Source organism: Sturnira hondurensis, unplaced genomic scaffold (assembly GCF_014824575.4).
Source record: "Sturnira hondurensis isolate 20B ecotype Veracruz unplaced genomic scaffold, ASM1482457v3 Scaffold0023357, whole genome shotgun sequence".
In the NCBI taxonomy this organism is placed as follows: domain Eukaryota; kingdom Metazoa; phylum Chordata; class Mammalia; order Chiroptera; family Phyllostomidae; genus Sturnira; species Sturnira hondurensis.
In genome coordinates this window covers 10,961,579-10,987,470 of record NW_028095988.1, presented here as the reverse complement: position 1 = coordinate 10,987,470, position 25,892 = coordinate 10,961,579, and the positions used below count along the sequence as shown (strand labels likewise).

The 25,892-nt window shown below is 44.8% G+C and overlaps 2 protein-coding genes, 1 non-coding gene and 1 pseudogene across 5 annotated transcripts; 2 read left to right on the top strand and 2 right to left on the bottom strand.

Annotated features, from left to right (window-relative positions):
* LOC118980969 (glyceraldehyde-3-phosphate dehydrogenase-like) lies at positions 1–758 on the top strand (annotated as a pseudogene).
* A 426-nt stretch (positions 759–1,184) lies between these two features.
* On the bottom strand, positions 1,185–12,189 carry RBM23 (RNA binding motif protein 23). Its single transcript, XM_037037485.1, has 13 exons — positions 12,108–12,189; positions 11,003–11,196; positions 6,628–6,725; positions 6,116–6,163; positions 5,810–5,983; positions 5,522–5,575; positions 5,248–5,365; positions 5,000–5,152; positions 4,779–4,916; positions 4,379–4,444; positions 2,472–2,612; positions 2,296–2,380; positions 1,185–2,215 (listed from the first exon to the last, which is right to left on the bottom strand). Exons 1-11 carry the CDS (start codon positions 12,187–12,189, stop codon positions 2,517–2,519), a joined length of 1,221 nt encoding a protein of 406 aa, XP_036893380.1. The 3' UTR covers positions 1,185–2,215; positions 2,296–2,380; positions 2,472–2,516.
* A 208-nt stretch (positions 12,190–12,397) lies between these two features.
* Positions 12,398–20,295, bottom strand: PRMT5 (protein arginine methyltransferase 5). Of its 3 annotated transcripts, none has more exons than XM_037037691.1 (17): positions 20,155–20,295; positions 19,384–19,502; positions 18,995–19,080; positions 18,697–18,831; positions 18,221–18,333; positions 18,028–18,077; positions 17,649–17,812; positions 16,483–16,644; positions 16,221–16,298; positions 16,065–16,123; positions 15,855–15,977; positions 15,595–15,770; positions 14,988–15,097; positions 14,435–14,528; positions 14,158–14,274; positions 13,885–13,949; positions 12,398–12,932 (listed from the first exon to the last, which is right to left on the bottom strand). In XM_037037691.1, the coding sequence occupies exons 1-17, from the start codon at positions 20,262–20,264 to the stop codon at positions 12,780–12,782; spliced, it is 1,914 nt and encodes a 637-aa protein (XP_036893586.1). In that variant the 5' UTR covers positions 20,265–20,295; the 3' UTR covers positions 12,398–12,779. The 3 variants fall into 3 exon arrangements, with proteins under 3 accessions (XP_036893586.1, XP_036893587.1, XP_036893588.1); XM_037037692.1 differs by lacking the exon at positions 20,155–20,295 and adding an exon at positions 20,069–20,146; XM_037037693.1 differs by lacking the exon at positions 19,384–19,502 and having other exon boundaries at positions 20,155–20,243.
* A 304-nt stretch (positions 20,296–20,599) lies between these two features.
* Positions 20,600–20,672, top strand: TRNAR-ACG (transfer RNA arginine (anticodon ACG)). The gene has a single exon. It is a non-coding gene; the product is annotated as a tRNA-Arg (tRNA).
* Positions 20,673–25,892: the final 5,220 nt, after the last annotated feature.

The window sequence follows — 25,892 nt, the reverse complement described above, 5'->3', positions numbered from 1 at the left end:
ATGGTGAAGGTCAGAGTGAAGGGATTCGGCCATACTGGGCACCTGGTTACCAGGGCTGCCCTTTAATTCTGGCAGTGGATATTGTCACCACCAACAACCCCTTTATTGACTTCAACCATATGATCTACATGTACTTCAGTATGAATCTACTCATGGCAAGTTCAAAGGCACAGTCAAGGCTGAGAATGGGAAACTTATCATCAGTGGAAAGTCTATCTCTATCTTCCAGGAGCGAGATCCCACCAACATCAGATGGTACGATGCTACTGAATATGTTGTGGAGTCCACTGGTATCTTCACTACCTTGGAGAAAGCTGCAGCCAAGAGGGTCACCATCTCTACCCCTTCGGCAAGTGCCCCCATGTTTGTGATAGGTATGAACCGTGACAAGTATGAAAACTCCCTCAAGACGGTCATCGATTCTTCCCACGCCAATGCATGCTCGCCCTCGGCCAATGTCATCCATGACAATTTTGGCATTGTAGAGGAACTCATAACCACAGTCCATTCCATCATTGTCACCCAGAAGACCACGAATGGCCACTCTGGGAAGCTGCAGCGTGATGACCGAGGGGCAGCCCAGAACATCATCCTTGCTTCTACTTGTGCTGTCAAGGATGTGGACAAGGTCACCCCAAGCTGAATGGGAAGCTCATTGGCATAGCTGTGCCCCCACCCTCCGTGTGTTCGTCCTAGATCTGATTTGCCACCTGGAGGAAGCTACCAAGTATGACGACATCAAGAAGGTAGTGAAATAGTCATCAAAGGGCCCCCTCAAGGGCATTCTCAGCTATACTGAAGACCAAGTTGTCTCCTGTGACTTTAACAGTGACACCCACTCCTCCACCTTCGATGCTAGGGCTGGCATTGTCCTCAGTGAACACTGTGTCAAGTTCATCTCTTGGTATGACAATAAATTTGGCTACCTCCAAAGACTAATAGCCCCTTGGACCACCAGTCCCAGCACGAGGAAGAGATGCCCTCAGCTGCTGGGGAATCCTTACCCCAAACCCATCTTCCAACACACTAAGACTCTTCTGACCTCATTTCCAGCCCTGACCTGATGAAGGGGAGGGGCTTAGAGAGCCCTACCTTGTCATGCATCATCATTAAAGTTCACTGAACCCAGCCCTCCCCAAAGTTGCATTAACATTCAAATGAAGAAAACACAAAGCCATCACAAATATTTCATATCCCTAGAACTATTCATGATTTTGGCTCATTAGAAGTTAACATCAGACACACTGACAGACCAAACACATAGCTGCCACAACAGTGAAGCTTGCCTTCTGTACAAAGTATATATATATGTATGTATATTTATGTACACAGACACAAGGGTATAAAATTCAGTAAGAAGGGCTCACGTGTGCCCAAGTACAGGACAAGAGTGGCTTTAGCAGCTGGGTGGAGCCCATAGTAGAGGCACATGGGAAGTGGTGGAGAATGGCAGCCTCCCCACCATCCTCCCACCCTGGACCAAGAAAGGACCTGGGAGGAAGGACAACTAACTATACAAAGGAAAACAGAAGATATTCAAAAAGTGCCCCACCTTTCCCTAGGCTCCGGAATGCCCCTAAGACATCCAAAATGCCTGGCAGGGTGGATAATTTCTACAGCTCCCAGCAAGATGCTGGGCACACGGTAGTTCTGGTCCCAAGCTGAGGTCTAAGGCAGGCTTCACAATGCACATACATGTCCAAGCTCTCTTCCATGGACCTTGCAGCAGCAAGCCAGCACCTTCAAGGCTCACCCCCTTGCCCCCAAACTCCAAAGTCCTCTTGGAGCAGAGGGCTTAAGGATTTTTTCCTTGGCAAAATTGTAGGGTAAAGGTACAGGGGGAAGAAAAAAAGAAGTCAGTTCCTTCAGTTAATGCCCATGGCCTTCCCGACACAGGAAACGAGGAATCACTAAGAGAGGGCTGGAAAGGGCAGTGAAGATCCTCTCAGGAGACGATGCACATGGAGAAACAGTGTTCAGTAACTGTTCTCTTTGACTAGTGGTTGCTCAGCAGAGTCCATTCCAACTGGGGCTGCAGGCAGGAGCGCTTCTTGGTGTCTGAGGGTGGCCCCAGTTCCCGCAGAGTAAATGTCCATGGCCTCAGGATGGCTTGGTCCACAAAACAAAGAGAAGGGGCCATAGAAAGGTAGTCATGAGGAAGGGAGTGGCAGGACCCACTGGCACAGGAAGGCAATGTACGGTGTCACTGATTTACCTGGGGCAAGGAAAAGAAATAAATAGAAGCCAAAGGAAGAAAATTCCAGTGACTAAAACAAGCAAAGTCCTGTGACTCACATGGTTTGGCGGGTAAAAAGGCTGGAGAGCTGGAAGCACTGGGAGGCGATTGCTTGAGAGGCGAGGTTCAGGGCTGGACTCAGAGCTGGAACATAGACAGGCAAAGTGAGTTAGCACAGAGCATTCCTTCTTGCCAAGCCCCAACATTTCTATCCCTTTCCCAAGTCCAAGTCTACCAGTCAGAGCTCCTGGGTTTAAGGTCCCCAAGGGAACTGCTCCATTCAGCTGCAAGGCAGCAGCCTGGGCAGCAGCAGCCTGGGCAGCAGCAGCCTGGGCGGCAGCAGCAGCAGCTGTGGTTGGCAGCTGGATTCCAGAGCCTGAAAGGGAAAGAAAAAGTGGGCATCAGTCCCAACTCTTGGTCTACAATTCAACCCCTTGCTGTACACTCTGTGGAGAAACTCTACCTTCTGCCAATTTGGCCATGAGCTGCAAACGTCCACCTGCTGATCCCAGATCCAGCTCCTGGTCTCCATCAGGAAAAGTGATGTCTGTGCTATCATCCAGTCGCTCAGTCACATGGCCAACCCTCATAGGTCGACCAGCAAGCTCAAAGCCATTCAACTGCTCCAGGGCCCGCCTGGCACAGAGTCAGAGAACTGTAAGAAACCCAGGCCAGATCAGTCACCTCTTGGTCACAAACTTGCCCTCAAAGCCCCGCTAACACTCCCTATTCCTCCTATCCCAGGAAACTGCATGCTTGCTGCAGCACAAGTTTCTTTATCAGGGAATGTGACCTCAGATCCCCCTAAAATTGTTCTCTGAAAGGGTCCTTTTCTAACTGACTTAATGACAAACACTTTTCAATATTCCAGCTCCACTAAAAACCTAACAGTGTAAAAAGTCTATTTTTAGACAGGGAGCCTAGCCTGACAGGCTGTTTCACAAATGGACATATAAAACACAGGTAAGATAGAGCTAGGTCTCCTGGGCTTTACTTCAGCTCTTAGCCCTAGAAGTTTCCGTCCTCAGAAACACGGAATCTGGACCTCCAGAGCCCAGCCTTAGGAGGGAACACATTCTGGTACTGAAAGGAAGACTGCACATCTTACCCTCCTCACTGCAGGCTGCCGACTAAGTGACCTGCTGGGCCTCTGCTCTCGTCCCTTTCATCAGCAACATCAGCAGCAGCCTGGCATAAAAAGGATTCCCAGCCTGCTGATTAAGTGCCAACAGTGTTGACACAGAGGCAAAAAGGTTCCATAGAAGCCTTTCTGAATCTGAGTCACACAGGTAGCCAGAAAAGGTACTCGCCACCTGGAACACCACAGCTGGCTTTGTTTACTCTGGTATCACCTGCCCTAGGGCCTGGCACGAGGTACTGATAGTTCCGAGGCAGGTGGTATAGGTGGCCTGCCTTTACTGGATACTTTCGAGGTGAGCAATTGTCATGGTAGAACACAACCTACCTCCCCTCTGCCCTGCAGGTAACTGTGGCGGTGTATGCTGCCTGGATTGAGACCAGAAAATATCTGCTTCTATCGGACTTTGTGGCTGACAGCTAGTCCTCAGCCTGGAGACACATGGGGCTAGAACAACCAGTTAAGGGAACTGGAAACAATTTTGTTGGAGTGTCAGGAAGAGATGAGACTTGTTCACTATTACGTGGCCCCACTATTCTCCCTATAGTGGGATTTAAATACAAAGATACTTCTCCAGGAAGATCTGATCAAACAGGGTAACACCAGAGGAAAGTATGTAACTTCTTATTCCCACCCCATCATGACCATATACCAATTCCATAAAGCATGTCTATAAAAGCCCAAATCTAACTCCTCCTTCATACCTCCAACCTTTTAGCTGCAGCCTGGAACCATTACTAATACCCAAAGAGCAAGGAGCAGCACCAGGGAAGGTGGTTGAATCCTGGACACCCCCATACCAGGGCCGCTGACAAAGTGTAGGAACAAAACCAAGATCTCAAGCAATGCACTCATCTCAAGGGGCAGACTAGTCCAAGCTCCAGGCACCAGGGTTTATGGGTCATTATGACAGTTCCTAAAGGAGGAGGATGAAGCCAAGCTGCAAAATCAGGCAAGTGCACAAACTCAAATTAAAATAAACAAGTTAAACAGTAGAGACTTACTGTAATGAAACCATAACCTTTAGAGCGGCCTGTATCTGAGTCCTTCATCAGGACAATATTATCAATCTGTAGAAGAGAAAGAAATTATTAATAATCTTTTGGGTAACCCACACCTTTGACCTTTCCTACCCAGACTTCTAAATACCTCCAACTTTCTAGCCACCAATTACATGTCTCCAAGTCTTTTTAAAAGAGACAAAGGCCATTTTTTTCCAAGCTGACTCATTTGCCTGCTGAACAGTCTGAACAGAGAGGTGAAGCCTAACTTTCCCAGCATGGACCCATATGCCCATTACTCTGCATGCAATGGGTTAATCACAGTCAGACAGAATGAAGAGGAACACTCACTCTCCCCACTTTTTCTAATTCCATTCAGAGGCCTCCCTTGTTTTCTACTTACTTTGCCAAAGGGCTCAAAGATGCCCCGGAGCATGTCTTCAGTAATGTTGAAGTGCAGGGAGCCCACAAAGAGGCGCATTGGTCCACCACTGCCCTTCTGCAAGTTGTTGGCCATGGCTGCCAGTCGGTTTTTCTCAGCCTGAGGAAGGACGAAGTAATGGCTCAGGTACCAACCTCCTACTTTCAACCTGTCTTCTCCTGTCACTTTCTCAGCCTTCTCACCTGTGAGGCCTGTACAATGATAGGCACCCCCAGCAGCCGCTGCCCAGTCAACCTGATGGCCAGCGGCACAGACTGGATTTCACAGAATTCCACGTAGGCAATGCCCTTAGAACGACGTGAGTTCCGATCTGAGATGATACGTACGTCACGAACCTATCCAGGAAAAAAAGAAAATCCTAAATTGGGCATAAAGGGGGATGGACAGAAGATAAGACTACTCAGAAGAAAATTAAAGAGGGAAAGGTTACTTTGCCAACAGCAGAGAAAAAGTCCTCCAGGTCTCGAGGCCGAATGCGGGCAGCTAACTGCATACAGAAAACTGTTCGGGCATCACGCTCCTCAGGACTCAGATTATCAACTGGCTCCCTAGAATGAATACAATTTTTTGAGACTTCACCCCACCCCAATACTTGGTTGTTGTTCTCCAGATACCCTCAAGTACTACACATACCTGAAGTTTTACTCAAAGAGCTTTTTATTCATACTACATACCCCCTAAAAATGTGCTCCTTATCAACTCACCTGACTGGGCTCTTCTCTCTGAAACGAGGACTCTTATTTTGTCCATACCTATGCCTAAGGAACAGAGAACAAAAGTGAAAAATTGCGTCACCCAGCTTTATTCACACTGGTCCAATGCTGGGTCTCCCATCATGAGAAAACCAGATCCCACCACCTCATCTCACATGTGAATTCTTAATAGCTCTCCTGCAGTACCTGGACCTCCTTACTATCCCAGTGGGCAGAGGCATCCCTAGTGTCTTTTACCCAGATTACCACACAAGGGTAAGCTTATAGAAAAGGTGATACCCAGTAGCAAGTGGTGGGCTCCTGTAGCACACACAATCTTCATGATGCTGGTCCCGACTTCGAGACTCACTACTATGACGACAGTCCCGGCTATGGCTGCTGTGACGACGCTGCCGATCTCGACTTCGGCTCCGACTATTTCTCCGTCTATACCAATCCCAGTCTCGACTACAACTACAAATGGAAAGAACTATTTACTTTGGTTAAGAACCATTCAATCTTTTCTGGTCTTCAATGTATTGCTTCCCCTGGTATCTTTCCATTTATAGTAATTCTCAAAACCCGACAGTCCCCCAAATGACTGACCTGCACTTTCTATCCCTACTTTTACTATGGCTCCGACTCCTCTTCTTCCTGTGAGAGAGATTATAAATTTTTATTGTTTTGAAGGTTTCATTATCTCTCCCGAGTAAAAAGAATGACAGTATGGCCAGGGTGAAACACAAAGCAGTGAAAAGAACCAAAGCCCAGATGATCTGGCAGTACGTCACAGCAACGGCACAAAATCAGCTCCCACACAGCCCTGCGCGCTGTCAGGCATCAGAAGCAGCTAAAGCTGATGTTTTCAACACTGGGGTCTTTTGCTATCTTACTCATATCAATGCTAGGACTAATGCTCATAACTACACTGAAAAGCTTAAACTACATCATTAAACCAAGTCACCATTATTCCCAAGACCCGTGAAGACATTACAAAAAGTCAGCAGTCTTAGAAGCAACTACCTCCCTGTTCTGGCCATTTTCTAGGGGACACATTTTCAGAACATTTTCTGTTCTCCTTCCTAAGATGCCAACCCATTTCCTCATGCCACACTCACCTGCTTGCCTCCCCCGTGGTGCTGCTCCCACTGACACTGTTGCTGCTGCTGGTGTTGCTAGGACCATCCTTTTTTACCTCCTTCCTTTGCTGCTCATCCTGAGGGATTCACCAGAAAAATGTCACGAAGTTTAAGGTGGCAGACACATAGGTTCCACTGGACACAGAAAGAACAAAAGTGGATAAGTAAAAAAGTATATGAAATCAAAGCTCTCAATTATCTAGCCAACTTTTAAGCACCTCGATCTCCTAACAAAGGAAGTAACGGAGGAAGAAAGAAAAGTACCTAAAAGGAAGAGATCAGAGTGACAAATTCTGACATCAAGACTTTTAGCTATTCAACACCTATTTCTCAGGAGAGTGAGAAATCAGTTAGGTCTGAGGTGCACTGACTTTCTACTCTATCACTGAAAGCCGATACAGTAGAAATGAGAGCAAAGCAGTCATTCCCATCACATTATGTGCCCCCTCCAATTTGGGGGGCTCACTCTGACAGCATGACTCTTGAGTATGGGTCTCCAGCACAGCTTACTAAAAGACTATGCCTTTTATGAATAGCCACTGGACAGAACAAACAAGTGGGGAGAGAAAATTCAGAAAATGTTGAGATTAATGATCCACAACTGCTTTTTCTTATTAACCCAATTCTAGGAGTGAGGTGGGATTACCTCCTCTTTTTCATAGGGAGCTTCCAGCATGGCCTCAATCACTATATCAAAGTCATCGGATGCCATTGTCGCAGATCTGAGGGGAGGATATCAATACATTAAGAACCTCATTTATACTTTTTTCTCCCCTTCCAGCACACTATATTCTTCCCTTCCTCCAAGAAACAGACTTTAGAGTATAGTTCTGCTTCATAAATTCCAAAAGAGTCTTACCACCTGTTGCTTAACCTAGTTTTGCACCTTACTGACCAGAACTACTTTTGCTTGGTGGCTTAGAACATGTCAAGGGTCTAGAAGGAAACTAGATAGACACAAAATTTAATACAGACCCTATCCTATCATGTGAAGAGAAAATGCTGGTACTCTTACGTAAAATTACCATTTATAATGAACACTAGGCCACCATTCTATTGTTCAAAATTCTGAATAACTGGTTTAAACTTAAATCACAAAGTGCACATTTCCAATAAAAAAGTAAAAATGCAACACTAAAAATAAGGATCAAGACAAACACCACCAGAATAATGCTGATCTGCCCTAAGCTTTCCCACCATATCCCTCCCAACATTAATCATTAAGGGATTCATCATTAAGCACTTTCCATACTAGAGTTTAGATAACTCAGAAAGATTACGACAAGCTTAACCAATCCCACTTTGAAGCCTTTCTGTCTAGACAGGCAGAGTGAGACTTCTCGCCTCCCCCAAGCTGTCACATCTAGCAATCATCTTTCCCAAGTCTGTCCACCACAGTCCTGTTAAATAAGAAAAACAGAAGATACCAAACAAAATCAATAGGACAAATTACTCAAAAGTTACTAGTTTGAAACGATCAATATATATAACATGGATGAATCTCAAAATAATTATGCTGAAAGAAATGAGACAAAAAAAAGTATGTGTTGTATTCCATTGTTTAAGATTGTATTTATTTATCCTTAGAGAAATAGGAAAGAAGGAAGACATAAAGAGAGAAACATCGATTGGCTGTCTCTTGCACATTCCAAACCAGGGAATGGGCAGCAAACGAGGCATGTGCCCTGACCAGGAATCAAGCCAGCAATCCTTCTCCTTGTGAGATAATGTCCAACCAACTGAACACCACCAGCCAAGGCTGCATGATTACATTTATAAAAAATTCTAGAAAATGCAAATTAACCCACAGAGACAGAAAGCAGATCAGTGGTTGCTGAGGGACAAGAGTAGGTAAGGAAGAGGTAGAAGAAAAGAAGTACAAAAGCGCATAAGAAACTTTGGAGGTGATGTTTCATGGGTGAAACATATCAAAACTCATCAAACTGTATACTTTAAATGTGCACATTTTTATATCAATTATACCTCAATAAAGCCAAGCCCCCCCCACCTAATCTTAAGATTTTTAAAAAAGATTTTATTTATTTTTAGAGACAGGGGAAGGGAGGGAGAAAGGGAAGGAGAGAAACATCAATGTGTGGTTGCCTCTCACATGGCCCCTACCCCAGGCATGTGCCCTGACTGGGAATTGAACCAGTGACCCTTTGGTTTACAGCCCACACTCAGTCCACTGAGCTACACCAGCCAGTGCAAATCTTAAGAATTTCTATGCTAAGAGGTTAATCATATCACACTTTCCATATCTACAAGAGCTTTGTCTTCTTTAAAGCAGCTAATACATCCTCCAATGATGCTGTTCGTGTTGCCCTCAGAACCTCTGACCTACCTGATGATTTAATAAAGTAATGAGTAACATAAAAGTTAATAAAAGGAACATGAAAATAAGTAACATAAAAAAGTAATATAAATAATCATTACACTTATCATTTATAGGACCTAATACCGCTTTATGCATGTTACAGAGATAAAATTACTGGAAAGAGAAAAACAATAAAAATCACTTGGAAACAATAGAAGTCAAACCAAAATAAAGTAGGTGTTTCTAAAATCCAGGTGTTCTAAATGTTAGGTGTTCTAAATAACACCTAACATTTATTTAGCAATCAAAGGTACTATATACTACAGCCAGATATCAGATCCAGTGCACAGATGAAAAACTGAAGTTTCTTTAACTGCCCAAAGTCACCAACTCCAAATGGAGCAGCTGGCTCATGAGCAGTCTTCTGACCCCACTCTAATGTTCTATCCACTATATTGATTAGCTCTCTCATGGTTTATAGCTTAACTTTAAACAAAACCAAAAAAACTACACAGTATATTAAGATGTCTATTTTAAAATATACTATTCTGGAGAATTAATGTTCTGATAAGTGTATCAAAAGAATCAGTCCCATCAGCCACATTAGCGTTTCAAAATACTAAGAACCACGCTAATTGTAAATATATACTATTTGACCTATTGTGGAAAAAGTTTTAAAAAGGAAAGTTTTTGATCCTCAAACTGTTCCTTTCAGTCATTTTGGCTGCTAAGTCTATACCAATTTTCTAAAATTGTCATAAAATTCCTCCTACCTTTTACAATCTGCTTTTCCTCCCTAAAAGAAATGCTTCTGATTTCAAGAACTGCTGAGTGTTAATACAGGTTGGGGTAACAACACACACACACACCTTTCACTTAAGTTGACACATGGAACCCCTTCCCCCAATCATAAAGTTTTCACTCAGACTCAGAAATAAATGAACTGATTTAGGCATAGCCATATTACAACATGAGCACATTTTAACGTGCAATCTCACTGGGTTTAGTATAGCTTTCTAATATCCTAAAAGCATTCAAGTCCCAAACACTATGCATTTTTAGATTAGTTTTTAAACTATCTCCCCATCTTAATTTATGAGTCAAAGGCCATTCAATCCCATCCATTAAATCGCTATAGAGGTTTCTTCCATCCCTGCTCCAAAACTACATTAGGGACCCACAATCATGGCAACGCCTGGAACCTATCCTAACAGTATACAGTCAAGACCCAAGCCAGCGCTGAGGCCCCTTTGCTGCGGGGGCAAAGGAGAGTGAAAAACCACTGTCAGTTCAGTTCAGGCAGAATTCACCAAATGCTGGTGATGGTAGCGCCATCTCCTGGGTCCGGTCACTGAGCTGATACAAACATCTTCAAACTGAAGGCAGCGTAATTAAGACCAAGAACAATGAGAAAAATAAAAACGTTCCCCATGGTATGTAACAAGCCAAGGCTACACTTTTAAAAATGGACCTATAAGCACCATCTCTGCGAGGGCCAGTATCCCAATGCTAAAAACCTCACATGTGGCCTCAATACACTCTTTCTCCACGGAAAGTGTGGTTACAAAGGAAAGAGGGAAACGCCCACAGAGGCCAATATACTGAAATAAGTCTTCACAAACTTCAGAGTGAGGAAAAAATCTCGACTCCCTCATCTCTCTTGAGTGGTAACACTAGAGGCTGAAAACTGATCCTACGTGTTCTCTTCGCTGAGTCGACGCTCCCTCCTCAGTAAGGGCGACCCTAAACGTCAGGGCTGCAGGGATCTGGAAAGAGATCCGTGAGTCACTGGGATCCTTGGATACAGCGTCTTCATCGGTAAAGGATATAGCCACGAGCGTGCCGAGCCCTAAAATCCTGACAGTGGACTACATTTAAATAGCAAGCACTTCCAAATCCAAAAAAAATTTTGTTTTTTAATTTTTAAAGTTTGCCTGATTCTGCTCTTGATGCCATTTTCTGCCTGTGACGTCAGGGGCAGGCGCCGTGCGGCAACGTCACGCATAGGTGACGTTCTGGGGGAACCGAGTCTCTCACCGGTTCCGGGTCCCCGCAGGGGGGATCCCGGTCTTCTCCGTTCCTTTGAGTTTGTTGGGGAGTGCTAAGCACGGCTATCTTCCAGAGTGTCAGCAATAAAAGCAGCACTGCAACCAGACTGCTCCTCTTCCCGCAAAATGGCGGTAGCTCCGCCGTCTTCCAGAATTTTCCCCAATGTGCGCAGGCGCTGAAACATTAAAGCGGTGGACCCAACCTCCCTGGTTTCGCGGCAGCAGTCCAAAATGCAGATTTTCATTGGCTAAAATCCTAACCATAGGTGGGGCTAAACTCAAACATTTCTTAGCAACCATCAAGATCCCACTGATTGGCTAAACTGTCCTACACTTCCGGAAAGTGGAAATGGCCTCAAGCAGCAGCCCATCGCACTCATTGGTTGTGACTTGAGGAAGGCCGGCGAGTCTGGCGGGAAAACCACGGTGAGGGCCCTCCTACCTAGCTCTGTGCGCCCCAGCTAATCCACCGACGTGGCCAGAGTCCACGAGGAGGTATAGTAGACGTTCTTGGCTTCCCTTGTACATCTGCCAAGGGGGACACGTCGCTCTTGGGACGGATTTGTGGAGCGCAACTGCGTTGGCTTGACAACAGGGAATGGGGCTAGACTCTGCGTCCCCATTCTGAGCCGTCTGTCAACACTACCCTCCCAAATGTTTCCTTCTGCCCTCAGTACTTGGGACCTGGGAAACAAGTTTTGTCACAGATTTGTCTTGTCCTACAGCTCATAGTTTGGGTTCAAATCACTACCCCACACACCTCATCCTGCAAGAAAATAAGCTTGAGACACTTCTGAGGTGATCCCTTACGCATGGACCTTCTAACTGGAAAGGGATAGAATTTATATGCACCCTCCAATCCCAAGACTTCCAAAACATTAGCTGGTTCTAACACAGAAAGAGCCAGAGTCAGAGGACCTGTTCTAGTCTGGATTTGAATACTAACTTTGTATTATTGTACTAATTTCAAATACCTCCTCTATAAAATGAAGGATTAGACTAGATGACCTCTTAGGACTCTAACACTATGATTTTATTCAAACGAAATAGGTGGCTTCTTGGTGGAGATGCCTAGATGGCTGTGTTTCTCTCACTAGGGGTAACAGAGGTGCTGGCAGTTTGGCAGCTCTGGAACATGGAAGGAAAGTTGGCTTTCTCTACCCCATCTTTTTCCATGGTGGCAAATTATGCTTCCTTCCCAGACGAAAGCCTAATCACAGGTCTTAATGGACAAAACCTGTCTGTAGCTAGTCAGAAAGGCCTATACACAGGAGCCCAAGAATCATCACTAAGCTCCCCAAAGTACCTTTGGGTCTTGGATAAGGGCACAGATCTGAACATGCCCAGGTTTAAGAAAGGTATGGGAAAGCATAGGCAGATGGAGCAGGAAAGGCCATAACTTCACTTTATTTGTATTTCTTCCCACACAAATCCATTGAAACAGGAAGAGATGGGCAGAAAAAGGGCTGAAAATGTGTTCAATCTGCATGTTCTCAGGGCTATTCCAAGGGAACACTTGAGGCTGAGTGCCTGTTGGAGTAACTTCGCAGCCAGTGCTAATTCCTCATGCCTTGGCCTGAAGTCTTCACAGACTGGTGGCTTGAGCCTGTAATTAATTCTCCTTTGCCCACTTTGATGTAAGGCAGGAAGGCAGACTGAAATGCTCCTCTCTGATGTGCAGGGGGAATCACAGACCAGAGCTGTACTGCACCTTTTGTGCTACAGGAGCAGAGCCTGAAGCTTCTGCCAGATATTTGCAGGCAGGGCTAGAGGCCAATGGTGTATGAGCGGCCCGTGGGATTGTGAATAGCAGAGCAGACTGGTGCTGTCACAGCCCACTCATACCACACCTTCTTGGAATTGCTGCATCGCCAGAAACGCACACAGATGGTCTGGCCTTCACGCACTGTAATGGGCTGCTGTAAGAAAAAAGACAGAGTTTTAGGGTGGAGCTAATAAATTATATGTTGCAATGTACTGAGTTAAGTGTGGAGATAAAATGATAAAACATGATATATCAACCCTCAAGAAGCTTATTTGAAGTCTATCAGAACTTAAGTCAGGCATTAAACAATCTAAAATGTGATCAGTGCTGTGACGTGCACAGGGTGCTATGAAAGCACCCATGGAAGGGAATGCTAACTTAACTTAGTCTAGGAGGCCACAGAGTTCTCTGACAATAAGCATGTTTTTAAGATAAGCTGGCTGGGTGAAGAGGTATGCAAAGAATTTTACAGGCAAAGGAGAAAGGTATGAAAGCCTGAGGCCAGAAAGAAGATGAGTATTAGAGGAACCAAGTGCCAGTCCATTGGACTGCAGCAATGTGATCAAGGAGACAGTAGCTGAAAAGGCAGGCTAAAACTAAATCACACCAAGTCTTACAAACAATGCTCAGGATTTTGACTGCTATCCAAAAGACAGTGGAAAGGATGTTAAGCAGGAGAAAGACAGGGTAAGATTTGAGGTTTATAAAGAATTTATTTATTTATTTAGAGAAAGGGAAGGAGAGAGGGAAAGAAACATCAACGTGCAAGAGAAACATCAACCAGTTGCCTCTCGCATTCCCCGCACTGGGAATTGAACTGGTAACCTTTTGGTTCGCAGGCCACTGCTGCTCAATCCACTGAGCCATACCAGCCAGGGCATATGTGAGTTTTTACAGGATGACTTTTACTCAGGGTAGAAAACAGACAGAAGAGCAGCTACAGGAGATGTGGGGAAGCCATGCAGAAGGCCACTGTGGATATGCCAATATCTACAACTGGGAACCAAGAATGAGAGCAGCAGGACATGGGTCATAACCAAGCATCATCCATAACCCAACAGCCAAAGTTAGTCTTTAACCCATGGAGTTTTAAAGGCAATTCCTACCTTTATGGGGAAGAAGATGGGAAACCATGAGAACATCCCAGGAGAGTGAGTCTCTGGACGGATACCTATGTGGACAAGATAATAAAAAAATTGAGGTCTCCACGTCTGTGCTTTTGGACTAGGTTGAGGAGTCTTTGGATTACTTTAAAACAAGTAATCAAAGATTCCCATTCACTGACCCCTGGGCTCCCCGTAAATCTAAATGAAACATTTACATAAGCTACCCAGGTAGTACATGCTCATACCCTACCATCCACTGCCCTAGGAACTCACTCAGAGTGATGTCCTGATAAAGCACAGTCTCAAAGTAGCCTGCAAAGCCATGCAGCACTGTGTTCACTTCCACGGGAAATTCCAAGGTACAGTAGCGGTTGTTGTCAATCATAGGATCTGTCATGGAAAAGTTGTGTGGGTGACAAATGGCCAAAAGTCCTAGACAATTTGGTAAAACAAAGGAAGCCTAGACAGAGCAGACCCAGGAGAACAAGGGAACAACCAAGAGGGCAAGCTCCTACCCACTCAGTCAGAGGACAAATATGCAGGAACCCACCTCTGTTGGGATGGCTGAAGGTAAAACAGGGCTGGGGTGCAGACAGCTGGTGGAAGTTGTGTAGCCGTACCACATAAGGCATCTCGAACTGGGCCTAACCCAAGAGACAAAAGAGCAATATTGCTGGAGAAGATAGGCAAGAGATACCTACTGCTTTAAGGAAAGAAGCTCAAGCCTCAGGGGCACAGAAAAGAATGAAAACCAACTTTCACTTCAGCCACTTTCCCAACTCCTCCTTGACCTCTCCATCTTCTGCAATGGAATAAAATAATTGGTGCTAGCCCATCCTGGCTGGTGTAGCTCAGTGGATTGAGTGTGGGCTGCCAACCAAAGGGATGCCGGTTCAAGTCCCAGTCAGGGCACATGCCTGGGTTGCAGGCCAGGTCCCCAATGAGGGCCATGTAAGAGGCAACCACACATTGATGTTTCTCTCCCTCCCTTTCCCTCTCTCTAAAAATAAATAAAATCTTAAAAATAATAATAATAATTGGTGCTAATACAGAAAAAAAAAGGACTAACGAGAGAAGTCCTCCAGAAGAAGGGGGCTCTTTACCTCAGGGTCACGGTCCTTTTCCCGACAGGCTCGGACCTCATTGTACAGCTTGGAGGAAGAGATAGGAGCCAGAAAGGAGGTATACTCCCCAGGGATGCTCACGCCACCATCTGAGTGGAGGAGGGCACCATTAATTCCCAAGGCACGGAAATGTTTTACCTGTACTGAGTGCTCAAACCTCACACATCCAAAGAGACCCAGGCAGCTCTATGTTGCATTCCCAGGCCAACCTCCTCCCAACTCCTGTCATGGAAGACTCCACTCCCAGGTTACTTTATAGTCATAGGATTAAAACTAGAAGGAATCTAAGATATTCTAATGAAGTGTTTAACTTATGTGAGGTCACAAAGCTCTTTGAGATCTAAATGAAAGCTAAGCACAAAGTACATATCACAGCAACAGCAGCTCGGAGTCAACAGACCTCAGATTGAGAGTCTCTGCTTATTTTACAGATGTGAACACAGAGGTTGAGATTACTTCATTTCCCCAGGACCATGACCTAAGTCCAACCCTCCTCCCACTAAAGCTTCCTAGGCTACTGTCTACCCAATGCCTCCCCAACTGATAATCCAATCCCCTTACTCAGCACACCCCAGCCCGGAGGCACCTTTTAGGAAGTGCTGGGCTCCATCCAGGCACTCAGGCGACAGTTCATTATCAGCAAAGGAGCCCAGAAGTTCACTGACAATGATGTCTGCTTTCTCTGGAGCCACCCATTCTCGCATGTCTGATGAGACTACTGTGACCTGACTTCCCCATTCTTCAAACTGCCAGTTCTCCAGCCTAAAACAGATGAAACAAGTGAGGACATTAATAAGAAAAACTGACACTGGGGACAAACTTCCCAGCAAGAGGACTCCTACTCACGTCACCACAGCATTAGGGTTCTTCTCCACAGCATAGAGCTTTATCCGCCGGTCAGCCTGCTTGGCTGCCCGCAGGGAAGCGTTCACCAGGGGACCTCGGCCTGCTCCCAGCACCATCAGCACTCTAAGGAAGAAACGAGTAGAGCTAAGCTGATTCAGCATATAGAGTAATAGGCACACAAATCTCTGGGATTGTGGGAAGGGTACTCACTGAACATTGGTGTCCTTCTCTTCATCTGGCACTCGGTCTAACAGACATTTATAGATGGCCTGGGAGGAAGGAGAGAAGACCTCATGGCTACAATCCTATCCTCACCTAGGTCATTCCAGCCATGTTGCCTGACCCAGTCTGGGACGCACACTGTACCTGCTGATATTGAGAGTATTTGATGGGGTCCTTTTCAAACACTTCATATGTCTGAGATTCCAGATTGTCCATCAGTGGCTGACGAATGATAGTAAACAGGCGAAGTAAGTTAGCCAGTTCTTGGCAAGTGCAATGTACCAGAATATCAAAACCTTCCCACCACTGCCTCCTGAGCTTTGGTAGGATTTTAGAACACTTGTTCTCAAGACATATTCCCCACCCCACTACCTACCTCCCTCCCCTCAGTGGACTCCAGACCTACCTGGAGTGGGGACTGCAGATAGTCTTCATAGCCTTTGGCAAAGAGTTCATAGGCATTGGGTGGAGGGCGGTTCTGGCTCAAGTATTCCAAATACTGGAGGTAGGAGCAGAACTCCTTCTCTGAGTGGTGGTTGGTGCCTGTGATGATGAACTGCACCTCCAACTGTGACAGCAGTCAGACCATCAGACACAGTCCTTATACCAAAACTCTGGGATATTACTATGGCTTATGGCCAAAGAGTCCTAGCATACAACAAGGCCCAAACCAGCAGTTCTCCAAATACCAACAAAAGCAGTATAATGCTTCAATGATCTTAACTTATAAGACCTTCCTATGCCATATAAACATCAGCCTGGCTGAAAGGGCCCCATGGATCCTCATGTAACTTCTTAATTGAAATCTTCTACAAAGTTCTCATGAAATCTGATAACTTAAAATATATATATTTTAATGTGTTGATTTTAAATATTGTATTTATTTATTTTTAGAGAGCAGAAGGGATAGAGCAAGAGGAGAGAAACATCAATGTGTGGTTGCCTCTCATGTGCCCCTTACTGGGAACCTGGCCCACAACCCAGGCATGTACCCTACCTTGACTGGGAATCAAACCAGTGACCCTTTGGTTTGCAGGCTGGCATTCAATCCACTGAGCTATACCAGCCAGGGCTAATGTACTGATTTTAGATAGAGAAAGAAAGGAAGAAAGAGGGGAAAAGATGGGAAGAGGCAGACAGAAGAGGGTATATATACATATATATATAGAGAGAGAGAGAGAGAGAGAGACAGACAGACAGAGAAACAGAGAGAGAGACAGAGAGAGAAAGGGAGAGAGAGAAATCCTGATTCATTGTTCCACCTATTCATACACTCATTGGTTGATTCTCGTATGTGCCCTGATCAGGGATCAAATCCACAACCTTGGAGTATCAGAGTAACACTCTAACCAACTGAGCTACCCAGCCAGGGCAGCCTGTTTACTTTTTTTATGTTTCCAGGGCTCCTACTGCCATCTGCCTTTTTCTTCTCAAGCACCCCCAACTTTTCATAATAGTTCTTCAGAAACCAGAGAGGAAAGGAATCAGCCCCATAGGAAAAGGAGTATCACACATACGAAAATAAGGTAAAAAGAATAGATGGAGTACCTTTAGAACCCTTCCACCACCCACCTTGAGCAGCCGGAAGATCAGCCTCTGGTGCATCTTAGAAAGAACAGGAAATCCCTTCTTATTGGTCAGGAAAATGCTGGTGGGGAGAATGGCTGCTTTGATGGGCTCTCCTAGCCAACGATCAATGACATGATTAGATGGGAGGTCGGCCCCAATTTCAAGAGCTACACAAGGGAAAAGAAAGACCTGTCAACTATTGTTAGGCAAGAAGGTTTTTCTTGCTCTTTTGTGCAAGATTTGTTTATTCCTTAAAAGCAAGGCAGACTGAGGCACAGGAAAATAGCTAAACTACCCAGCAACCAAGTCTACATGAAACTCGTGATTCTTGGTCATAGGAGGTCAGAGAAGGTATCCTATCCTAAGGCCCTCAGGGACTTACCCACTGCAATTCTCTTGCTGTAATCACACAAGGTCCGGAAATTGTGCCACCTGTCCAGAGTCAAACCCAGAAAAATACAGTCAAATACATATGGCCCACCAATCACCATAACTCAAGGAGGTCCTATAGGTTCCACCCAATACTTCCTTTCATCCTACCCTTTGCCCTGGTACAGCAGCAAAAGGAGACATACCACATCCATGTCTTCTCCTCTCCACTGCACTCCTCTGTGTGTGCATTTGGTGCATTCTCAATTATATCATCTCTCAGGTCCTCCGGTGCCACCAAGGGTACTCGCATCCAGAACTGTACTTGAACAAATACTCTATTTAGAACTCATTGGGTCCAGAAAGCTTCCTTCAATTAAAAGACTGTGCTCCAGATCTCAAGTTAATCCCTTTACGTGTTTTTTCCAAATCTGTGATTATATGTACATGCACACATATCCTTATGTAAATATTGGTCTTATCCTTAATTTCAACTCTAAATTTCTGGGAATAATTATATAATCTTTTATAAATCTCTGCTCACCACTTATATACAGGGGCAGGCAGAACTGATATTTCAGTTCTGCCAAAAGCACCCTTTACTGAATGGCTAGGAACAAGAAGGTATGTAGCACACCTGCACTACCATAATATGCAGCAGAAAAGAGGCCCAAAGCCATACCATGGAGGAGTGGTGGCCAGTGTGGATGTGGTTGGTCAGCACTCTGGCCAGGTTTGTGTTATCTTCCTGATTTAAGGGCAGTAAGAAAGCTGGAAGACCCAAATATGCTCCAAAATTCAGCTCCTGTAACATGGCCTGGAATGGAGATCAAAAGGAAAAGATTAAGAGCTAGCAACCCAAAGAGCTTTAATTGCATATCAGAGTTACTAAGTTATAGGGGATAAAACTGCTCTCCCCCGAAGCTCACTTACAGACTTAATCTTTAGAAAGATCCAGTGGAGAAGTCAAATAGCCTTACCGCCTCGGAGTTCCTTCGGATCTTCTCTACTTTTGAGTCTGGACGAATCCACGGCGAAAGCTTCCCCACAATTAGCGTATTCCAGTCTGCACTCCCCCACCCAAGATAGACAAAGACTGAATGAGGTTAGGCAATTTACTCATTCAATTTCTAGTTCTTAATAGGGAGTAAGAGAGTAGAGATGAGAGACAAAGACTTTTTCTATCACATATAGGATAGCCTAATGCAGATTAGGAAACTAAGGCTTTTAGCAGGTAAGCAAGGGGAAAAAAGTTATCTATATCCCAGGGACTAATCAATATATCTAAGCCAGGAAAGAATGAGGGCAGTGACAAAGCAGAAGTTGTTACTGCCTCTAATAATCAAGGAGTATATGGGATGGTCCCTACCCCTTCCTGACAGCAGTAGGTCTGATCGTGTCTGGGGGCCAGGTCGATTCTTAGCAGGTTCCTGAGTGAATTCCCTCTTGAAACGCGGGTGGAAGACAGGCATGCAGAGGAAATCAAACCTACAACCGCGACAGACCCGGAGTCGTCATGTAAAGAGCAGCAGTGCCCAGAGATCCAAGCAACTGGATAAGGCTATCTGGATTCTGCACAACCCTTTCGGCTGCCACCATCAGTCAACGGACTGGACTGCTGAGTTCAGCCCACCTTGGGACATATCACTTCCGCTGAACTGTGCCTCAATATCTCCACAAGACACAGCCATGGAAAAGATGAGTAAGGAGAAAAGATGAAAATCCACACCCAGTGGATTTTCTACTCCGCCGTCATTGGTTTTCCAGGACTGTCACCTCCAGACCGGCCCATACCTTCCCCTTAAAGGCTATCTCCTCTCTCCCTAGCCCCTAACACTTCCTCCCACTTTCCAGACAATAATTTCGCTCTCCAGGGCCCTGGAGGTCTGTACGCCCGTTTTTGTTTTTTTGTTTTTAGTTTAACAGACACCTCCCCTGATTTCTGAGCTCAGTGACCACACGGCCCCCCCTCCGCCAATAAGGTTTTTTTCTAACATTCCAGGGCCTGGGGCTTCTCCCCCGACTACCCATCTTATTTACTCTGACCCCCTCACCCCTGCCTTTCGGTGGTGACTAGTCTGCCCCTCTCCGTCCTCGAGTTCGGACCCCGCATTCCGCCCGCGGAGGTCCGGCCCCTCACCCCTGCTTGGCCACAGCCCCCAGGGTGTCAGCTATTTCGGGGACGCAATTCAGATCCCTGCCGCTGGACACGCGGCTCCCACCGGCAGCACCAACCGCCATCGCCGCCATCTTTTCACTCGCCCCGTCTACACCGGGACACCTTGGTATTAGCAGCCAATCACAAAGCCGGAGGGGAAAAAGCCCCCGGAAGGCGGGACGAGTCACCCTAACAACCAGAGCGTCTCTCCGGCTCCCCCAAGTCCTTCCCGCCAATCCATGGGCTGTACAGTGACGTACGGCGTGGTTCCAGAAGATCGACCAATCTCAAGGTCTGGTTCTTGACGCGCTTCAATCTCCCAGAATACCTCCTGAATTCACAGAATTTCATTAAGAGACTACAAGTCCCATGAAACCCTGTAGTAAAAGCTTCAAGTACTATTACTGAAACGACCTCAGTTGTCTCGGGGCCAGTGGCGCAATGGATAACGCGTCTGACTACGGATCAGAAGATTCCAGGTTCGACTCCTGGCTGGCTCGGTGGGACGACAAGTTTCTTATTGGTTAACTTAAAGTTGGTCCTAATAACTGTTCCCTATCTTGTTCTCTTTTCTTACACAATTGAAACTATCCTATCTTCTCACACCCACGTTTTCAGGTTTTAATTTGATTGAGTTCAGCAGCCGTCTTATGCCAGCTTTTTCCGTTACCTAATTCAGAGGTGCTACTTGTGTTACTACTACTTAGGTCCATCTGAACCCTGAGAAAACTAGGTTAATGGCTGGTGCTCTTAAAACAGGATTTATATGTAAGGCATATTATGTTTGTGAATAGTGGCAATTCAGCCACTAGTTCCTCGTGATTCTGTGTTTCAAACACAAAATGTAAATAAACACCTAAACACACCCACACACAAACACACGCAAAGATAGAAACAAAAATTCATGGTGAACAATTACAGTAGAGAGGAGTCATGAACTGCCTGGCGGAGGCCTGAGAGAACCTCTACATTTTCCTTTGTCAATATCTGATAGAAGGATGGAAAAGAATGAAAGGAATGAAGAAAGGAAATGTTACCAGACGGGAGTAGGTCTGTCTCAGGCGCGCCTGTAGTGTGTGCGTTCTTGATTTCTGTAGGAAATATTTCACAATTTGAGTCCAGATGATTTTGAGAATTCGTTTATTAAGGTGGGCAACAGAAATAAAGGAAGACTTGTAACAGGAGTAAGAAGTAACAGGAGAGAGAGAGAGCCTAGGCGGTATTCTGCTTTGGCTCCCTAAAAATGTTATAGGAAAGGAGTGAGAAAAGGCAGTGTTCTGCTGTTAGCTCACCTGGGAAGGAAAGGTTACAGAGACAGAGGACTTAGGGTAGAAGAAGTAATGGAAGAGAGCTTAGGCAGTATTCTTTGACTGCCTAGAAATATTACGGGAAAGGCGTTATTTAGCCAACGTGGTATTCTGCTGTTAGCTCACCTGGGAAGTCAGCGAAAAGGGGGACTCTGGAGACAGGATCGGGGGTAAGCCTGGTGGAGCTGCCACTGCCCACTGCTCCCCTGGCTGCAAGTCTCCCTGGGACCCTTAGAACTTAGGAGGAACTAAAAAGTCCATGCCCAGGAAGGGGCACAGGCATGAGAGCGAGCCTGCACTGCATCTCACTCTTTATCTTTTCTTCCCCTGTGGGTGAAAAAAACAATGAAACCTCTTAATGGGAGGGTTTAGCAGAATACTCACTAGTTGCATTTTTTAAATATGCCAATGCATCAAAATGAGCACATAGAGGTTTTGGGAATATTCTTTGGTCTTATACTGTTTTACTTCTATCTTGGGTCTGGTTTTTAATGGGGTTTTGTTATTTGTTTCCCTGACTTCATTTGTCCTTGGGTTTAATTGGCACAAATGACATTAATTGGGTCTTTGTTCTTTATTTCGCAGGCCAAAGAGATTTATTTAAGCTTTGTATTCTTTGGTTAGGGAGGAGAGAGGTACAAGCCATTCAGTCTCAAGTGTCCTTGCTTAGGGGAGATAAGTCTTGCGATTCACCAGCAGTAAGTTGCTCAAACTGTTTGGCTTGTTTAATTTTCTTGTCTCAGTTTCTCCGTTCCACCAGCCCAGAAATTTCCCTAGCTACTCACTATCCTGCTCAGAAAGACATAGGGAGGAGAAAGAGAATACCTATAGTCAGGGGGCCCAGAGGTGCTGAGGGCTTGGTAGCCGGATGGTAAGGAGAACACAGTACAAAAGGCCCCAAGAGGAGACACTGACAGAACTTAGGGTCTGTCTGGCAGAAAGACAGGAGAAAGAGAATTCTGGGGGCGATGCTTAGGGTTGTTGGCCTCTCTGTGAGGCAGAAATGAGAAACCGGTTCCAGGAGAAGCAGAGTTTGGGGTTGGAAGTGCTGTACTGGACGCCTAGGGGGCGCTGTGTATTAGAGAGTTGAAAAAACAGTGACCTGAACCGGAGAAGATTTGGAAATCGCCAAAGAAGTAGTGACTGAAGCCGTGAGATTGAATGAAATCTCTGGGGGGACAAAAATTTCATCACCCATGGGGGACAAAGTCCTGGGGTACACAGGAAGGCTGTGGGTAGGATAAACAGTAAGGACCCCCCACCACTACCACCACTGGGCAATGTAAGTGTCCCAAAAAGATGAAATTGCGAAAGCCAAAGAAGAAAATGCCTATGAAGCCAAAAGGGTTTGGAGGTGCTTTAGTCCCATCTTAGTCTTCATTTGATTTTTGCAGGTATTATTATTATTAGACTTTATTCCTTAGGATAGTTTTAGATTTACAGAAAAGTTGAGAAGAAAATACGAGTTCCTCGTGGCTTTATTATTATCATCAGTTATAGTACATTTATTACAACTCATGAACCACTATTGAAAACATTTTAACTAAAATACGTGTTTTATTCAAGTTTTCTTAGTTTTTATCTAATGTCCTCTTTCTGTTCCAAGGTCCCATCCAGGATACCGTATTACATATAGTTGTTGTGGGCTCCTCTGGGCTCTGACAGTTTCTCAGATTTTCTTGTTTTTTGAAGACTTTGAGGAGTACTGGCCAGAAATACTGTAGGATGCTCCTCTATTGGAACTGGTCTGATGGTTTTCTCATGATTAGATTGGGGCCATGGGTTTGGGGGAGGAAGAGCATAAAGTACATTTTTATCATATCATATATCCAGAGTAGATATTATCAACCTCATTTATGACTGTTGATACTGACCTTTGCCACCTAGCACGATAGTAGAATTACTCTCCCCTCTCCCCCCTTCCATCTTATACTCATTGGAAGAAAGTCACTCTGCACATCCCACACTTAAGGAGTGGAGAGTTATGTTCCCCCTCCTTTAGGGTGGAGTACCTACAATATTTACTTGAATTCTCCCCTGCAGACCTTATGAGTAGGTGGTTGTCCAAAGGAAGTGGGTGAGTGCTCTGCTGACATTTTCAGAGAGAAAAAAAAGTTGTCGAGGATGCTTGCTTGTTCTCTGCCCCAGCTGTGACCAACCAAACTGCATTCACAGAAGACTTAGTAGATGTTGTTTCTTCTTCAGAAGCTAATTATCCGGGTTGTGGGCCATCTGTGCTCCTGGCATCCTCCTTCTCACGTCAAGCTGGCTGCTCTATTAATTGTTAACTAACCCATCCACGGGTGAGAGGCAGAGAGGAAAGGAAAATCTGTAAGACAGTAATGTCAGCTTTGCCATCAGTTAAAATAATTTTCAAAAGGATTGGTGTAAAAGGAGTCTAGAATTTATAACTATCCTTAAAGTAAGTTTAGGTGGGCTGAATTTCACTTGTCTGTTATGTCTTCGGTTTGGGTTTTTTGTTGTTTTTGGTTTTTTTTCCATTCAGAGTGGCCTCAGCTACATAGCATACAGTTTCTCGTACTTCCATTCCACATAGCTCCCTGCCTTTCCTACAGCAGTTTCCCATATCGTTTACAAACAACAGCAACAACAACAAAACAACCAGCATGTACTACGGGCCTGTTTATATGAATTGTAGAAAGTATAAGGAAAGGACTGAGAAATAAGTAGAGAATCTTATAAAGGACTCTTCCTTAGCACAAAGTCAAAGTTGGTGAAGTCTATCCACACTCTGCTTCTTCTGCTCTGCCCCCCATGCTGAGCTCTTATGTCCAGGAGCATGTGAATCACTGTTGTACCCCTCCACTGGATGTAGGTCTTGGCAGGGATGAAGACAGAGATGGTAGAAGGAAAGGGCAAATATCCTGGGTGAGAAATGATGTTTCTTTTTCCAACAAGAGCCAGTGAGCAACAGGACAGAGCACTGGAAACTTCTGTAAGGGAAGGACAACCCACTCCCCGATCATCCTCCAATGGGACTCCAGCATTCCTCACCTTCAGGCCCAGTTCTTCTACCTGACCTTTTTTTTTTTTATATCCTTATGCAAACACCTCCAGCCCATCACTGTAAACCCTCCTTTCATCTTCTCTTGTGCTGACCTCTTCCCTCGGCACTTACTTCCCTCCCCAGGACCACCTTCACTCACCTCTCCCTGCCCAGCCAAGCCGAAGTCTTCAATGCCAAAATAATGGCCTGTTTGACCTTCCTGCTGCTCCAAATTGCTGCTTCACAATCAAAGCTGTCCTTAAGCCACAAAAGTGGCCAAGTTACTGAGGCGAAATAATCTGTGCTGATTTGCATTCTCTTCCTTGTCATCTTCTATTATACAGTATTTATCTGTCAAATAGAAAGTAGAAATTGTACTGGAACATAGAAAAGGATGGAAAACTACCCAATTTGTTTTTGAAGCCAGAATATACCTAATATCAAAACCTGTCAGAAACAGCACCATCACACACACAAAACAATCTATAAATCAGTCTCACTTATGAATATAAATGCAAAATCCTAAAATAAGATTAACACATAAAATTCAACATTATATTAACATTATAATTATATACCACAACCAGTTAGGGTTTATCCCAGGAATTAATACAAGGTTAGGTACTAGCAAATTTATTTATGTAATAGGTCAAAAATGAACCGAACAAGAAAAACATTTGATTTTTTTATTTTTTATTTTTAAGTGTATTTTATTGATTATGCTATGACAGTTGACCCATTCTTTTTTCTCCCCTTTATACCCCTCTTCCCAGTACACTCATTCTATCAACCATTCCCCCCACTTAATGTTCATGTTCATGTTCATGGGTTGTATATATAAGTTCTTTGGCTTCTCCATTTCCTGTACTTTTCTTAACCTCCCCCTGTCTATTTTGTACCTACCAATTATGATTCTTATTCTCTGTACCTTTTCCCCTATTCTCCCCCTCCCCCTCCTCCTCCCCACTGATAACCCTCCATGTGATCTCCATTTCTGTGAATCTGTTCTAGTTGTTTGCTTTTGTTTTTTTAGGTTCAGATGTTGACAATTGTGAGTTTGTTGTTATTTTACTGTTCATAGGTTTGATCTCCTTTTTCTTAGTTAAGTCCCTTTGACATTTCATATAAAGGGGTTTGGTGATGATGAACTCCTTTGGTCTTACCTTATCCTGGAAGCACTTTATCTGCCCTTCCATCTAAATGATAGCTTTGCTGGATAGAGTAATTTTGGACGTAGGTCCTTGAGTACTTCTTTCCAGCCCTTTCTTGCCTGCAAAGTTTCTTTTGGGAAATCAGTTGACAGTCTTTTTTTAAAGATTTTATTTATTTATCTTTAGAGAGGATCCTCTTCTTATGGCACCCCTATGATATGAATGTTGGAATGTTTAAAGTTGTCCCAGAGGTTC

Bases quoted from the DNA above. Each gene is read 5' to 3' on its own strand.
- PRMT5 (XM_037037691.1), bottom strand. From the start codon at position 20,264: ATGGCGGCGATGGCGGTTGGTGCTGCCGGTGGGAGCCGCGTGTCCAGC. The intron at 16,645-17,648 runs GTGGGTGGTGGA...CTGCTGTCACAG, and splicing joins TGATCTTCCGGCTGCTCAAG to TTGGAGGTGCAGTTCATCAT. The intron at 14,275-14,434 runs GTGGGTTCCTGC...TTTCCATGACAG, and splicing joins CTTCAGCCATCCCAACAGAG to ATCCTATGATTGACAACAAC.
- RBM23 (XM_037037485.1), bottom strand. From the start codon at position 12,189: ATGGAAAAAGATGGGGTAGAGAAAGCCAACTTTCCTTCCATGTTCCAG. The intron at 5,984-6,115 runs GTCAGTCATTTG...TTCCATTTGTAG, and splicing joins AGTAGGGATAGAAAGTGCAG to TTGTAGTCGAGACTGGGATT. The intron at 5,153-5,247 runs GTAACCTTTCCC...TTTCCTGGATAG, and splicing joins TTTTCTCTGCTGTTGGCAAA to GTTCGTGACGTACGTATCAT.